The following is a 17,855-nucleotide window of genomic DNA, read 5'->3' on the forward strand; positions in this document are numbered from 1 at the left end:
AAGATGAAGAAATGTCGGTTCATTTAGGTTAATTTAATCATGCAATAGTGCTGCATTTTTGAGAACTCATACTGTATTATATTGATGAGAAGCCATTAGTTTGTTTTTATCTTTGCACATACACCATAGTGATTGCACAATTTTGTATTTTTGTAGGAGACCAGACTGTCAGCATACTTTTTAAGAAGATGGATTTACAGATGCACAATGATTTAGTTGGATTTAAATTATGTATTTTGGAAAACACTGCCATTTGGTAACCTTGAGCCCACTGGGGCTGAATTGTATGTAACAGAAATGGCCCACAGGGGCTTGATTCAATGTGCATTGTGTAATAAATAATTTTATTTTACTTATAAGAATTATGAATGATCAATGCCCACTTGGGCAGAATTGAACAATATCTGTAACTTGTAAAATTTAAGTCATGCACATATCAATCTATGTTACGATATATTTTGTCGAGAAATCGAATAATAATGGCTATTTGAATAGGGATACAAGAACATTTACGTATTTTGACCATTCTAAGATGGATGCCAAAGTAAAACGTTTTCGAGACTGAGTTGGGACAGGTAGTCCTACCTTCATGTTTTGTTTACTCACTATATGTTTCACTGTCTACAAACTACTGATTACCCGTGACCAAGGTGCGGCTGCACCGAAACGCGTCGGGCGTTTGTTTGTCATTTTGTAAATAAAAAACTCACGCATATGGAGTTGGGCTCGAGATTGCTTTCTTGACCACGGAAAAGCTTGATTGTGCAAATTGAAGGTGGATCGCTACCTTGCTCGACCCCGCCACCGTGAAAGCAGCAGGGAAATCAGCGAACCATTTGTTGGAATATATATATATATATTTGGTACTTTACTACATGACATCTTATATAGGTTTCAGTATTTGCATGAATATATATATATATATATATTTACTTTATGCCAATTTTTGGAATTCCAGAATTAATCACTGCGGCACACCTCAAGACAGCATAAAAAAGGCATTGTATTGCATAAATAAACGTTTTTATGCTGTCTGGAGGTGTGCCGCAGTGATTAATTCTGGATTTCCAAGAATTGTCATAAAGTAAACAAATTGAGACTGAGGCTACTGCCGTTGTGTGCACAGGGAGAACGGCAAGAAGCAGCACATCGATATTTTATAAAAGCAGAGGCTTACCTTATTGCAATAGAGGACGTAGGACTGTCTGTCCCACTGCTGCTTCGCTATAAGATGCTATATCCATGCAATAATGCCGCATGAAAGTATGAGCACTCTTCCATGTAATGGCACGGCAAATCTTGTCCAGTGGAACACCAGCGAAAAGAGCAGCAGAAGAGGAAACTGCTCTTGAAGAATGCACTTCGGCATAGATCGTAAGCGGTTTACCTGCCATAGTATGACAGAGCTGAATAGTATTAGCGATCCATTTTTCAATAGTTCTTTTTGTGACAGCAGAACCCAGTCTTAGAGGTTCATAAGATACTAGCAGTTGATCCGTTCTGCGCAGCTGCTTTTTTTCTTTAGAAGTAAAGAACAAGTTACTTACCTTCGGTAACGCTTTTTCTGGTGGATACAGTATCTGCCTGTGGATTCCTCACCTTGTGAATATCCCCTGCGCCACCATTCCACTGAACTTTTTTTCCTCAGCTCTCTACGCCGACGTGGATGTCATAATGCCTCGGCTCCGCTCGCGACTCCGTATGACGTCACTGGAGCCATAAGAGAGCCACGTCGGCGTGATGACATCAGTTCTACCCATTTTTTCCGTGCCTCCGAGGCGAACAGGTGGACCGACAACAGATTCAAAGTATACACAGTATACAACATTCGAACAAATATACATAGTACATATATAAAAAAGTAAAGCTAAGGAACAAAAGCATTTCCTAAAAGTGTACCAGATAAAACATGTCAAACAAGGCATTCTTTAACCCCTTCGCTGCGGCGGACATTCCGCCGCAGCGCTGGGGGGTGCGGGGGGGGGCAGCGCGGTGGCGCTGTGCTCATGACGGAGCCGCTCCGTCATGAGCCACGGTTGGGCTGTGCTCATGACGGAACGGTTCCGTCATGACTCCGCCCAGTTGCGCTGTCCCCCCGCACAGGCGGGGAAACAGCGCCGCGTAGGCGGAGCGGCCGCCAACGGGCGTGTCATGACGGAACCGTTCCGTCATGAGCACACGGCAACCGTGGCACATGACGGAACGGCTCCGTCATGAGCGGGGAAGGGGTTAAGGTATACAAAGGTGGACAACGGGGAGGCGGGTGGGCCAGTGAGGAATCCACAGGCAGATACTGTATCCACCAGAAAAAGCGTTACCAAAGGTAAGTAACTTGTTCTTCTGATGGATACATCTGCCAGTGGATTCCTCACCTTGTGAATAGATTCCCACAGCAGTCCCACTCCCGGAGGAGGGTGTCCACCTTCCTATACCAAAAAGTCTTGCAAGACACAACGCGCAAAGTGGCCCTCCCTCCTCATCTCAGAGTCCAAGCAATAATGCTTTGCGAAGGTATGGAGGGAGGCCCAAGTCGCGGCTTTACAAATGTCTGCCACAGGAACACCCCTGGCCAAAGCAGAGGTAGAAGACTTAGCGCTAGTTGAATGAGCTCCAATACCCTCAGGAGGAACCTTACCAGCCAGGGCGTAGCAGATCTTGATGGCCAGGATGATCCATCTGGACAGAGTGCACTTGTGCACAGCTTTTCCTTTAGAATGTCCAACATAGCCCACGAAGAGCTGATCGTCTAAACAAAAGTCTTTCGTTCTGTCCAAGTAAAAGCTCACAGCTCTTTTTGGGTCCAGTCGATGAAGTCTTTCCTCCTCCTTGGAAGGATGAGGAGGTGGATAAAACACAGGACGAGTAACAGACTGCCCCAGATGAAAGGGAGTAACTACTTAGGTAGGAAAGCAGCCCTGGTCCTGAGTACCATCCTTTCAGCATGCAAGGATAAAAACGGGGGTTTTGAACTAAGAGCTTGAAGCTCACTCACCCTCCTTGCCGAGGTTATGGCTACAAGATAGATCGTCTTAAAAGACAACAGCCTGAAAGGGCAACTACGAAGGGGATCAAAAGGAGACCCCATCAAGAAAGTTAAGACAAGATTAAGGTCCCACTGTGGCATTACAAAAGGAGTAGGTGGGAACCTATTAGTAAGGCCTTTGATAAATCTTAAAACAATAGGAGATTTAAATAAAGACAGCTGATCTGAAAGACACAGAAAAGCCGATAAGGCTGATAGATAGCCCTTGACCGTGGCCACAGCACAGCCCTGCTGAGCCAAGGAAAGAGCAAACTGAAGCACATTGGAAAGATGGGCCTTTAAAGGGTCAATGGATCTCTTCCCACACCATTTTACAAACTTAGACCACCTGTAGGAGTAAACGGACTTGGTGGAGTGTCGCCTGGCCGATAAAATAACATCCACCACATCAGGCGGGAGAGAGAAGGAATTCAGGTTGTCCTGTTCAATCCCCAGGCATGAAGGTGTAAGCTCTGGAGGTGGGGGTGTAGAACCTGCCCCTCCGACTGCGAGAGGAGGTCTGCCCTCAGAGGGAGACGGAGCGGAGGGCACGAGGAGAGGTGGAGAAGATCTGTGTACCACACCCTTCTTGGCCAATCCGGAGCGACCAAAATAACTTGGGCCCGGTCTTGGCGAATCTTCCTCAGAACCCGAGGAATCAAAGGTATGGGAGGAAACGCGTAAATGAGCTGTGAGCTCCAACTCAACTGAAACGCGTCCCCCAACGCCCCCTGCATCGGAAACTGGAGACTGCAGAATGACGGGCAATGCGCATTCTCGTGAGTGGCAAACAGGTCCACCCGAGGTGTCCCCCACGTCCGAAAGACGTGACGAACCACCTCCGGATGGAGCCTCCACTCGTGGTCGGCGGAGAACTGCCGACAGACTGTCCGCACGAACGTTTAGCACCCCAGATGATTTGCCATCAAGCAAATCCGATGATCCGGAACCCAGGACCAAAGTCGTAACGCCTCCCTGCAGAGACAAAACAACCCTACTCCTCCCTGCTTGTTGACATACCACATCGCGATAGTGTTGTCCGTCAGGACTTGAACCGACTGACTGCGAAGGGAGGGGAGGAAGGCCTTGAGCGCCAAACGAATCGCCCGCAATTCCAGAAGGTTGATGTGAAGCAACCTTTCCTCTGGAGACCAAAGACCTTTGATTTGCAGATCTCCCAGATGCGCACCCCACCCTAAAGTGGATGCATCCGTTATCACTGTGGCCACCGATGGAGGCAGATGAAAGGGCTTTCCTTGAGACTGATTGCCCTCCGCGCTCCACCAAGATAGATCCGCTGCAGCTTCTCTGGAGATCCTGATCGACTCCCTGAGATCTCCTTTGTGCTGATACCACTGCCTGCAGAGGCACCACTGGAGCGCCCTCATGTGCCAGCGTGCATGGTTGACCAACAGAATGCAAGAGGCGAACAGACCGAGCAGACGAAGGACCTTCAGAACTGGAACAACCGCTCCATTTTGGAATAAAGGGATCATCTCCTGAATGTCGAGAATTCTTTGAGGAGGAGGAAATGCTCGACACACAGTAGTGTCCAGTACCGCCCCTATGAACAGGTTGCGTTGAGAGGGCACCAGGTGAGATTTGGGCACATTGATTGAAAAACCCAAGTCGAATAACAGCTGAGATGTTACCTGCAGAGGATTCTGCACCATCTCCGGGGACTTCGCTTTCAGAAGCCAGTCGTCCAGGTATGGAAAAACTGGAATCCCCGACCTCCTGAGATGAGCAGCCACCACTGCCATCACCTTCGTGAAGACTCGAGGTGCGGTAGTAAGACCAAACGGGAGGACCGCAAACTGGTAGTGTTGCGACCCAACCGTAAAACGGAGATACTTCCTGTGCGACTTCAGGATTGGGATGTGGAAATACGCATCCTGCAAGTCGATCGACACCAGCCAGTTTCCTTGCTGCAACGCATGAAGAACCTGCGCAAGGGTCAGCATCTTGAATTTCTCCTGTTTCAGGTAAAAATTCAAGACTCTGAGGTCCAGGATTGGACGCAATCTGCCGTCCTTCTTGGGAATCAGGGAATACCAGGAGTAGCATCCCTGACCCCTTTCCTGCTCCGGAACCACCTCTATCGCACCTTTTTGCAACAAAGTTAGAACCTCCTTCTGCAGAAGAAGCAGATGGTCTTCCGAGCAAAAACCCTGGCAAGGAGGGTAAGGGGGAGGAAACTCCCAAAAGGGAAGGGCGTACCCAGTCTCCACGAGGTTTAAAACCCAAAGGTCGGTCGTAACAGATTTCCAACCTCGCAGAAAGTGGAACAGCCGACACCCCACAGGTCTCACATGATCTAGGATGGGGGATCTAGGGCTGCTTCCCTGAAGCTTCATTAGGTGCAGAAGAGGCAGAAGATGAAGATGGGTTGCGGCCAGAACCTCTTCGTCCCCTTTGCCTTCCTCTATACGACCTATAGAGGGGATTCTGCTGCTGCTGTTGCTGCTGAGGTTGCCGGAAGGAACGAAAAGAGGATCTCCCAAAGCCTCTAAACTTCCTAAGACCAAATCCCTTAGCAGGAGCCTGTAGCCCCAAAGATTACGCAGTAACCCTGCTATCTTTAAACCTTTGCAAGGCAGAATCAACCTTCTCGCCAAAACGTTTTTCTCCATCAAAAGGCAAGTCTACCAAAGTGGCTTGAACATCAGTAGAGAAGCTAGAAGAACGAAGCCACGCTTGCCTCCTAGTGGCTATCGAAGACCCCATTATCCTTGCCACAGAATCAGCCGTGTCCATTCCAGACTGAATTACCTGCCTTGCAGCAGCCGGAGTGTCAGTGACCACCTCCATAAATGCTCTCTCCTTCTAGCAGCTTAGGGGCTAATAATTTCATAGAATCCATCAGTGCATGAACATAGCGCCCTAGTAAACAAGTGGCATTAGTAGATTTAAGCGCCATGCTCCCTGAAGAAAAGACCTTTCTGGCAGCTTGATCAGTCTTTTTAGAATCCCTATCCGCAGGAGTCTGAGGGAAGTCGCCTGAAGAATTTTTCGAACATGAAGCATGCACCACAAGGCTTTCTGGAGAAGGGTGGGAAGAAAGAAAGCTTGGATCTCCCGGAGCCACCCTATACCTCCTTGCCACCTGTCTGGAGACTGCAGGCGAAGAGAGTGGCTTATGCCAAACATCCATTACAGGCTCCAAGATAGCCTCATTAAAAGGCAACAAGGTTCAACTTTCGAAGTCGGTGAATGCAGGACTTCAGTCAGGAGGTTTGGCTTATATTCAGCAGAGGGTAACTGCAAGTCCAGAAACTCTGCGGCCTTCTTGATAACTGAATGATAGGGGGCCAATCTTGTGGTGGCGAAGACCTAGTCGAAGAATGCTCCCACTCCGGAGTGGTATCTAGACCACTAGCATCCTGAATACCTTCAAAGTCATCAGAAGATGCGTCCACCTCACCTTCTTCCACTTCCTCCCAATAATGCTCCTCTTCAAAGACTCTCTGGGCCTCTCTCCTTGAACGGATCCGAAGAACCGACGTCGGCGGTGCCTTACGCGGAGTCAGTGGAACCAAACGTGGAGTCGGCGGCGCCAGGCGTGGAGCCGAAGGAGTCTGCAACGGCATCGAGGAAGGCTCCGAAGAAGGCCGCTCCAGCCGGAGTCGAGATGGATCACCAGACGGTGCCGGAAACTGCCACGAAGGAGCCATCGGCAAAAAGGGCATAAACGGGGCCTGAGCATAATGCTGCGCCACTCCCAAGGTGTATGCCATAGGACCCACGGGGCCAGATGGTGCGCCGGATGGGAAGGCAGCCCGATGAAAAATCCCATACATCGCATTAAGGAAATGCGTTGAATCCGCACCCGGTGCCGGGAACTGCGGATAAGGGATTGATTCCGAATCCGGTCGAGGAGTACCCGGAACCGGAGCCGAAGTGTCCTCACCAGGCACCGCAGGATCAGCTGGTCCTGGAGAAAGCCCTTGCTCTTGTTCCTGCTCAGCGTCAGAAGCAGAAGACTCCACTGGCACCGGAGACTGCGCCGGAGACTGCGCCTGGGACCACGCCTGTGACCGCGCCTGGGATCGCTTCGGCGAAGGCGACCTCTCTGGAGACCTCCTAGGAGATGGAGAAGGAGATACAATATCCTTACTTCAACGTCGAGGCGACGGCGATCTCGAAGTCTTACTCCTCGAAGACCGGCGCCGAGAGCTATGCTTCCTCTTCTTGTGTTTCTTCGACTTCGAAGAGTGCCAAGTCGACGACTCCGGCCTCGATTTCTGCTTCTTCCTACCTCTTCTTTCCTTTGGCCATGAAGAGTTTGGCCTCTCTCTCCTTCAGGGCCTTGGGGTTTATTCTTCTGCAGCTGGAACAGTCCTCCACGGCGTGGTCAGAAGAAAGACACCACAAACAATCCTCATGGGGGTCAGTCATTGACATGTGGCCCCCACATTCCCTACAAGGTTTGAAACCAGACTTCCTCGTCGAAGACATGGTGAATCCAGAAACACTAACCACTACAAGACTACAAAGTAGCAGGAAAACCGTTACGCGTCGACGGCGCGGAAAAAAGGGAACGGATGTCATCATGCCGACGTGGCTCTTATGGCTCCGGTGACGTCATACGGAGTTGCGAGCGGAGCCGAAGCATTATGATGTCCACGTCGGCATAGAGAGCTGGTGAAAAAAGTTCCGTGGAATGCTGGAGCAGGGGATATTTACAAGGTGAAGAATCCACTGCCAGATGTATCCGTCAGAAACTTAAGGCACCTTTTGACATCCAAAGAATGGAGAGATTTCTCTGCCGTTGAGGAAGGATGTGGGGAAAAAAGTGTGCAGAATAACAGGCTCATTAAGGTGAAACTGAGATGGAACCTTCAGTATGAACTTAGGGTTTGTTCTCAACATAACATAGTCCTCTGCGAAGTAGGCAAGTTTCTCTTACGGTGAAGGCTTGAATTTCACTTATTCTCATAGCAGAAGTAAGCGCGAGAAGCAAAGCCACTTTCCATGTGTGAAACTGGAGCTCAATTTTGTGAATTGGCTCAAATGGTGGTTTTATTAATTGAGACAGGACTACATTTTGGTGCCATTCCGGTGGAGGAGGCCTAATGGGGGGGAAACGTCCTGAATAATCCCATCAAGAAGTGCTTGATGATGCAAGAAAAGCAGAGAGAAGTGTCGTACGTGCGTCTGTATCGGGAGAGGGCCGCGAGGAGGACCTGACTGAAGCACACTCATTACCTGATTTTGCCAGAGATGCCCGATAAGGCAGGATTTGTTCTGAAGATGAGAAAAGAGGGCGAATGGCATTCCGAAGGTAACAAGAACAAAAACTTTTCCATTTTAGCCTGCACGTTTAGTAGTAGACTCAGCTCTTGCTCTGGACAATATGTCTCTACAGTCTTTAGGGATGACTAAATCTTTGCACTCCTTTAACTCCGGTTCCAGGCATGCAATTAAAGAGCAGCTGGGTGCGGATGTTAGATCTGCCCTTTGTTCATCATTAGGAGTGGTCTACACTGGCAGGCGATAAGGCTTGGATTGTGACAGCAGGAGAAGATCTGTAAACCAATGCTGGCAGGGCCAATGGGGAGCTATGAGGATGAGCTGGCACGGTTCCCGTTTCATTAATACTCTGGAGTTGAGGGGGCATGGGGGAAAAGCGTATGCAAAGATTCTGGACCATCATATCGAAAACGCATTTCCCCATGACCCTCTGAGGTTCCCTGCTGGCGAAGAACCAGCATTTCTGGTTCCGTTGATACCCAAATAGGTTGAAGTTTGGTGTTCCCCACTTCTGGAAGATGGGATTGAGAATCAGCTGGTTGAGTCCCCACTGGTGATGTGCTTGACGTAATCTGGCCAAGGTGTCTGCCAGGTTGTTCTTAACTCCTAGTTGATGCTCTGCCTTGATGGTTATGTGATGCTGTAGTGCCCATTGCCAGATCCTTTGAGCTTCCAAAGATAGGACTGGAGATCATGCTCCTCTCTGCTTGTTTAGATAATGCATGCAGGTGGTATTGTCTGTACTGATGAGGACTGAGGATGCTCTTATCCTTGGGAGAAACGACTGGAGGTCTAGAAAAATCGCCCTCAGTTCCAGAAAATTGATTTGCATTTTGGATAGAGGGGGATTCCATTTGCTGCTTTACTTGAAGATGCACTCCCCATCCTTCCAAAGATGCATCTGTGGTTAGAACAAACTCTGAAAGAGGAGAGAGGAATGACAGTCCCAGAGAGAGATTGCTGGAGGACTGCCACCAAGGAAGTGCGTCTTTCATGATCAGTGTTATCCGAACAACATCGTCGAATGATCCGGTTACTTGAAGCCATTGAATGTCCAACTGCTCCTGAAAGGGTCTCATCCTTTGACGTGCGTGAGGCACCATGAGGATGGCGGATGACATGCCGAGAAAGGATTTGAGGAGAAAGACAGAAGCAAACTCTTTTGTAGAGATTGTGAGCCAGAGATAGGATGGTGTTCTGTCTTTCTGTTGATAAGAATGCCTTGTTTTGGAGGGTATCCAATGTTGCTCCTAGAAACATTATCCAATAAGGCGTTAGATCGGATGACTGCTAGCCCTAGAGAGCGGAAAAGCTGTAGGCAGAACGATATGGCTTCTGGGGCCTGATGAAGAAAAGTAGCTTTCACTAACCAATCACCCAGATATGGGAAGATTTGTAAGCCGTTTAATCATAGGTATGCAGCCATGGGAGCAAGACACTTGGTGAAAACCTGAAGAGGTGCGCAAAGGCCAAAGGGAAGGACTTTGAACTGATAATACGCGCCTGCCACAGAGAAACAAACATTTTCGATGTTCAGGATGAACAGGGATATGGAAATATGAGACCTGCAAATCCAGGCTTGCAAGGAAATCCGAATGGTTCAGAAGCTGTAATATCTCCTAGAGAGTTACCATGCGAAAGGATTTCTTCTATAAGTATTGGTTGAGTTTTCTGAGGTCTACAACGGAATGCCATTCTCCAGACTTCTTCACCAGGACAAAACGGGAGTAGAAGCCTCTTCCTCTCAGAGAGCATGGCACACAGTCTATTGCTCCCTTTTGAAGCATAATCAATGCCTCCTTTAGCAATTGAAAATGGGGTGGTATTGATTTTTTAAGCGGATGAGGAGGTAGGAGGTAAACTCTAGGGTATGGCCATATATTATTATATCCAAGAACCATTTGTCTGTTATTTTCTGCCATTGGTCTAGGCAACGAGAGGGGGAAATTTTCTTTAATTAAGTAGTTGAGGGAAGAGCGGCAGGCGGTGAGGCCTCGCCAATGCTTTCTGACAGAATCTATGGATTGAACTTGTTGTTTCCGCCTAGGTTATCTTGTGTATGCAGCTTGCGGTGGCGCAGGGCATTGCTGTTGATGCTGGTAAGAAGGTCGAAAAGAGGTGCAAGTCTGAGGCTGGTATCTCTGGTAATCACCTCGAAAAGAATAGGCGAGACTGCGACATGCTCAACGAAAGGGGGTCCTTCAATACTGGAGCATGCCCAAAGCCTTAGCTGTGTCAGTTTTAATGGCTTGTAAAGTATCATCAATATGATTTCCAAAAAGTGTCTCACCATCAAATGGCATGTCCAAAATTTTTACTCACCTCAAGGCGGAACGTTGTTGCCTTCAGCCAACCCTGACGCCAGAGGACTTTCGCTCCAGCGAGCTGACAAAATGCCAAGGAAGCCACGTCAAAGAAATATCAATAATTTCTGATGCAGACCTTTCTCCTTCTAGAAAGATCTTTCTTGTTTCTAGACTTTTATCGTCCGGAAGGAGATAAATGAAATGAGCGATGTCGGACCACATCTGTCGTATCTAGCTAAAAATCACTAGAGCGTTAGCAGCACGAACTGTAGCAACTGAAGTGGTTGTAAATCTTTTACCAATGCTATTGAGGCGCCTTCCCTCCTTAACAGGCGGTGCAGTAATGGGCGCTAGAGGGATTCTTGATCTCCGTTGGGTGGCTTGTGAGAACGGAATCCGGCTTAAGATGTCCAATCAAACAAGCTGGAGCATCATCGGGAGCTTTATACTTCTTGTCAATCCTGGGCAAGACCGGGATAACTGTGGTGGGTGTCCTCATCACTTTAACACCTTCCTCCTAGATGTGCTCTACAATGGGTATAGATCTCACGGTATTCCTGGATAAATCCTTGAAATCATAGAGAAAACAGTGAGACTGCTTGACTGTCAAAGACCATTGAAAGCGTGAAGCTGCTCTTTCTATTCGCACATGGAAGCCGCCAATAACTTCTGGTGGAGACTCCACATTTGAGGAGAAGCAGGTGGACTCTCAATTTCTCCATCATCAGAAATGTCCTGATGTTGTTGTAGCAAAACAGTATCCCTCGCAGGGAAGCCGTAGACAAAGGCTCAGGTGTACTTGGAGGAGAAGATAGTGGCAATGAGGCAGGTGGAGGTCCAGTAACAGCTTCTGAAGGATAACGTGTGCGGTAGTCATGCAACAAGTCTTGAAGGTCCTGAACCAAAGGCATACGAAGGTGGACCATAGGCTCATTAGCAGGCTCCATATATTGAATTTTTGCATGTGGAGGGCGATATTCATGCGGATAACCTTCATAATCATCATCATCTTCATCTTGATATTTTACATGAAGCCGAGAGGGACTGTGAGCAGGGCCAAACATCCCATCAGATTCCTCTAAAATGTTAAAGGTGGCAAAGGTGATACTATTGCAGGATTCTGCAAAAAATGCCTCATCTACTGTGTCGATGAGAACGTAGACGACGGATACATAGGCGTGAGTTGCAACATCGACAGACACTTGCAACCAGGCGTGGGATGCAGCGTCGTCAGCCTCGTCGGCGATAGTGGAGTTTGTGTTGTTTGACGAGGACATGACAGGAGTAGATGAAGCCATCAGCATCAACAATGTCGTCGATGGAACCACCATCGTCGATGAGGACGCCGACGAGAAAGTTGTCGGCGGTGTCGAAGCCATCATCGTCACTGGACGCGTCGTCAGTGGGGCCGTCGACGATAACGTAGTCATATCAGTCGTTGACAATGTCGATTTTTTTCAAAGAGGTAGGTGAAACATGTCCAGAAGGTGATCTTAGTGTCAATTGTGACCCAGATGTGAACGCCATTGGTGATATAAGCTTTGAGACTTATTTTCATGGAAGTTTCTGAAGATTGTTTTTCCTTTTTTTTGGCTATTCTCCTCAGCAGGAAATTAATGCTTTCCTTTTAGTGAGGTGCCTGCATCTTCCTGACGAGACTTATAAGAAGCCTTTTTCTTGGAAACTAACAGGAGATTCATGAACTCTTTCTCTCTTTTTGGATGTTGCCCGAGAAGCCTGTGAGGTAGAGCCCTCCACCTCCTCAGAGATTACGCCAGATTTAGGTTTCAGTCGCTGAAGGTAAATCAACAACCTACCTTCTCTATCCTTAAGGGTTTTGGTTGAAAAGGTTGTACAAATTTTGCAGTCTTTTACCTTATGTGGAGAGTAAAGACAGTAGATACACTTTTTATGTGGATCGTCAGCATGCAGTCTCTTCTTACCGCATGATCCATACGACGTGAAGAGACCTTTCTTTGAACAATCAGACATTTCGAGTAAAAATTGGAAGTTTGAAGAGAAAAAACTGAGCAGAGCTCAGGGAGACTCCCTTTCACACAACATGCGATAGAAACACGGAGGAATCTAGCATCTGTTGGGAAGTTCTAGAGGGTGCAAACGCCTGATTGGCTGCTACCTAAGTGTGGTTCTTTTTTTCTTTTTTACAAAAGAAAATGGATAGGCTATTGCAGTGAGTTCACTGCATTGTAGCCTATTGTAGTATCTACTGCTTTTATATTTATATCGTGGGACTCCCACTACAACGACTGGGATGATTCAAGCATGTGAATCTATGAAAGATCCAATACTGGAGAATAGGGTCTTGTAAAAACCAACAACAAACAAGATTTGCCAAAAGGCTATTGGTCAATGCCAAAAAAGATGGATTAAACACTACTGAGAATGGGGATGAATGTTTCATATCTTATGCATTCCATCCATCATTTGTTCCTTCCACTTTTGTCGCTCTGAGTGCCCTAACTGGGAAGGGTATGCCCATACTTGGGTCCTGTGCTCACTGTGCCACTGGATTCAAGCTAGCCTGGCTGATGAGGGGAAATACCCTGAAACCAGTATCAGGATGCTTGTTTCCGGGCCCGGGGGGACCTGGCCTGGCAGTTTGAGCTCAGCTGTTCTCATGGGGAGCAGGGTGAAGACTGATTTGCATATTGCTGTGTCCAAACTAGGGTGTGGCGAGCAAAAAAAACAAAGGATTAAACCCAGGTCTGTGGGCAAATGTTGTTCAGCATTCCGTCCATCATTTGTTCTTTTTGCTCATGACATCACTAAACATGGATAATGCTTGATATGAAGTGTGTGAACAAGAAAAAAGGACAAGAAATGGTTTAATATCACACTTTAGCTTTTTTTAAATATAAATATGTAATATCACAAGTCCAGTGCACGTGGCTGGAGGTGGCATTTTATCAATCCCCACACACAGTACAATACCCACAAATCCTTACTGGCCAGTTTTCAAGTGATGTGGCTTGGGGCAATGACAATGATTCAATAGAAAAAGTTTCCATGCTGATGGCTTTGAAGTACTGGAACAGGATCTCATCGACGTCAAATATCTTTGCTTTGGATTGTCATTGTTAACTTGTCAGTCCCTACAATGTACTACATCATCATTCACTTCTATGAGAGCCACATATGTAGCCGTTTTGTCCAAATGTTTAAACTTCACTTACCAATATCAACTTTGAAACTGGACCTTCGGGAGGAATTTAACGCAGGGTTAGCAGCCAGCTGGCTCATAATTATGTGTCACACTGAACACATTTTGTTCATCTATAATTGCGAAAAACTAAAGCAGCAAGAGCAATACTTGCTTCTCTTGAGGGCAGAGCTAACATGGACCATGGAAAACAGTTATCACACAATATAACTAATGTATTTTACAGGAAATCACTGCCACCACTGGCAAATGCACTTAAGAATATTCAATTCATCAGTGTTGAGAACGAAAAGAGTAGCATAATCAATTTGTCAACTGAGTGCAAAGGCAGATTAAGAATTTTGACATCTAGTTCAGATCTAGAGCATTACAGAGTTGCTCATGTCATCAGGGTCGGGTTACAGAAATGTACTTTAACATTGTTTTTTACTCATGATTCTGAATAACAGCAATATACATTAATTTATAGAGGATTCATTCAGTGACAATTCTTCCCTTTGGGCTGATGACAATATGAACATTCTACAAAAGTGGTGGCAAACTGCTAATAGAGGGTATGATAATTAAGCCTGGGTAAAGCACCACGCTACGCTCACGTAGTTTGCGCTACTTCGCACTACGCAAATTGCACGTAGCACAGTGGAAACACGCGTAGCGTTGCGTAGTGCAGCAGTCATTTTTTGCTTGCTCGCGGTCCTCAACGTCAAGTTGGCGACCGCGAGCAAGCAAAATGACATTCCCGGCGAGACTTTTTCTTTGTTTGCGATCAGCAAAATCAAGTTGCCGATCGCGAGCATGGAAAATAAACCTCCTGGTGAGATTCTCAACGCGGGGAGGTCAGGTTTCTCATTGCGAGTGGTCGCATATGCTCGCGACGAGAAACTACCAGTCCGCGTTGAGAAAGCTGCTGCTAGAGTAAAAATCTACTCGAGTGGCAAAAAACTACAGCTCGCACTGTGCAAGATGCAGTTTTCAATGATTGCACAGTGCCGGATACCTGTCCGCACTGTGCAATCATTGAAAACGGCATCTTGCACAGTGCGAACAGGGTACTACGCAGCTCGCGAAGTGCTACGCGTAGCTCGCGTAGTGCACTTTGCGAACTACGCCCAGGGTTAATAATAGGAAAGTCAGGAAAAAATGCTACAATAGACTTAGATTTGGGCTAACGGTTATTGAAATATGAACTTCTTAAACCAAGGTGGTGATGTTGTTTAAACATGTATCTACATACTATTGTTTTATGAATCTCAAAAAAGGCAGTCAGTTATGAATTATCTAGATACACGTACTTTATTTACAAATATTCAAATTAATATTGTTACATCAAATGAAAAGTACAGCAGTCCAAACAAATTATTTGTCACAGATATAAACACAACCTACTGTAAATTAATAAATTCAAGGCATACCATCCAGAGTAAGCCAAATTGTAGTCATATTGAAGTATGCCTACTCTACCTACATTTCTCTTCCTAGCAGCAGGTGATGGACCCTGTGCAAACCACCCTTGTGGCTGAAGCTTTCCTCCTTTTTTCACTTAGGAAAAATGAAGCTGCTTAATGTTAACAGTGTGTGTGTATGTGTGTATGTGTGTGTATGTGTGTATGTATATATATATATATATATATATATATATATATATATATAATATATACACACACACACACACACACACACTCACTCACTCTTCAGGCATATCAGGGGACCGTACAAGTAAACCAACACCTACCATTTGCATTTTCCAGTTTTTGGCGTTCAACTTTGACTGTACAATACTCTGGTGCCACCGCTTTCGTTGAATTTTTACTTTTAGAGTCTTGGTGGCTGTAGAAGGGATTTTCAAAGGATTCTGACTTTTAACACTGCAGTTTGATTCTAATAACTGTTGTACCAAGCATGCCTATAATATCCTGTACAGCATGCGAAAAACTATTAACCTTTCCCCTCTACTGCCTACTGATCAATCATACAATTGTAAATAAAACACTTGATATACTGTGGCCAATTCTTTAAGAAACAACTGATCTTGATTTTATAATTTAATAAATTGTTTTTCACTTCCCCTATGCTCCGAACATTTAAACAAAAGCAATGTAATTAAACAACCCTCTCCCTACGCCAAGAAAACACGTATAACTATTAAGAAAGGTCATTTTACCCTTCATTAAAACACTTATGCTAGATGAGTCAATGTAGCATGAGTGATAATGTCCTAGAAGCTTTAAATAAAAAGGAGAATACATTTTTAAATAACTATTCCACTGTAGTGTTAAAAATACACAAAATATTATTTAAAATCCCTAAACAGTATGCTTGTTTTTTAGTTCAGTAGCCTGTGTCCACTGAACGGGTGGGTATAAAACCATTAAAAAAAATCAATTGTGGACCCAGCCATTTGTCTATACAATGTAAGGCAGACTGACGTAGCCAAACCTTTACAAAAAAAAATATGCAGAAAATACGCATGTTAACACTGCTGATTGCAGAAAAACAGGTTTCATCAACAGCTTAGAACATACCAAAGTGCAAAGATGGAACAAAGATAGTGGAGAGGAAACAATTTATATGGAAGTGAAGCCTATATTACTTTGTACACTTCAGCTACATCTAGTGCACTAAGGAATGGGATGGGAGCGCATGGCCACATACAAGTTACACTGTACAAACTGATATACTTATATGCTAATGCCAGTAATCAATTTATTATCTTCATTAAAATCATATACACAAAATGTATTTAAATGTTAGCTCAGTTCCTTCAAATTTTATACATATTTACTTATGGTTAATATATGTAAATAAAATGGCAAAAGAACATTGTAAAGCTATGAGCACAAGAAAAAGGGTAAGTTGTTTCCCCAGTGCAGGGTCTAGACAGAAATAAGTATTATATATATATGTATATGCCCCTGCGAACACATTAAGAAGGAATTTCAACAAGTTGCAAGACCCATCAGCAACCCTCAGAATTTAGGTCACAGCAAAAACTCATTGGTTTACTACTGACAGAATTGACACATTTGTTACAATCTGGAGGAGGGATAGCAAAGTGAGAGAAGGAAGGCTTTGAGATGTCATGAAATGAAACTGTCAAAGTCACAACCCTGCCCAAAAATGTGTTATACAAGAAAGTCCAGCATCAGTGCTCGTTTTTAATCACAGATGGGTGACATGTTACTAATATAAGAAATGGATTTCTTGAGATGTACCATGCAGGAGATTCTTTTTATTACTCTACTTGCCTTTGATAACCTGAATACATCTATTGTTTAGTACTGTGTTAAGCTGTTGTCTCAGCAGAGTATTCTGGGCTCTTCATTTTAAACCCAGTTAGATGTACAGATGACCATAAAGCAGTAAAAAGTACTGCCGTAACAGAGGTTGGAAAGGTCAGAACAGAATCATACATTTAAGGTCACTAGCAACCACAGCCTTCTCTTTGGGGTTGCGGCTCACTGGTTAGTCGTCCACCCTGCGGAGCTGAAGGTTTGTGTTGCACACCAGATTCTGCAGCATTCAGATCCAGGCTTCCATCTTGGATATTCTGGTAAATTTTCTTGGCAGCCTCAAGGAATGCATCTTCAACATTTTCACCTCTGAGGAACAAAATCATTTTTATGAAGAAGGTCTACATTTTATGGATAGTAATTATTGTAAATCAGACATATCATGCATTTTGATTAACTCCAAGCCCGTCCATATCAAGCACGGTGATTGACAGCTAGGAGTTTCACTTTTTTAATATGACAACATGCCACTAGGTCTTTGTTCTGTAGCTTTAAGGTACTGCAAGATGTACACTATTCCACATACATTTGGGGATTGTTATTTATTTAAACTGCCCCATCCCTATTGTTTACAAACTAGGGCAATTATTTTTGATCAGTGTGGGAGCTTTAATTCAGCTGTGATACCTTAGGAATCCATTTGACAACAAATTTGAAATATTTTAAGACAATTATGATTAACTGAGTATAGAAATTATGCAGTATATGCAGACATTTCTTTATACAGGACAGCAAACACCAGAGGGACAGAGAGTTGGTATACATAGAACGCTGGCTGAGCAGGCCTGTAACAGTAGTTATAG

The 17,855-nt window shown here is 45.3% G+C and overlaps 1 protein-coding gene across 5 annotated transcripts in view; it reads right to left on the bottom strand.

Annotated features, from left to right (window-relative positions):
• Positions 1 to 15,032: 15,032 nt before the first annotated feature.
• Positions 15,033 to 17,855, bottom strand: part of RAB14 (RAB14, member RAS oncogene family) — a 254,427-nt gene continuing 251,604 nt past the window's right edge. For 4 of the 5 annotated variants that reach the window (XM_085613605.1, XM_085613611.1, XM_085613619.1 and 1 more), the window contains one exon: positions 15,033 to 17,361. In XM_085613605.1, coding sequence (XP_085469731.1) covers positions 17,184 to 17,361 — 178 coding nt within the window. In that variant the 3' untranslated portion in view covers positions 15,033 to 17,183. The remainder of the gene's footprint in view (positions 17,362 to 17,855) is intronic. The other variant, XM_085613628.1, reaches the window with a different exon arrangement.

The sequence above is a fragment of the Triturus cristatus genome, chromosome 1_2 (assembly GCF_964204655.1).
Source record: "Triturus cristatus chromosome 1_2, aTriCri1.1, whole genome shotgun sequence".
In the NCBI taxonomy this organism is placed as follows: domain Eukaryota; kingdom Metazoa; phylum Chordata; class Amphibia; order Caudata; family Salamandridae; genus Triturus; species Triturus cristatus.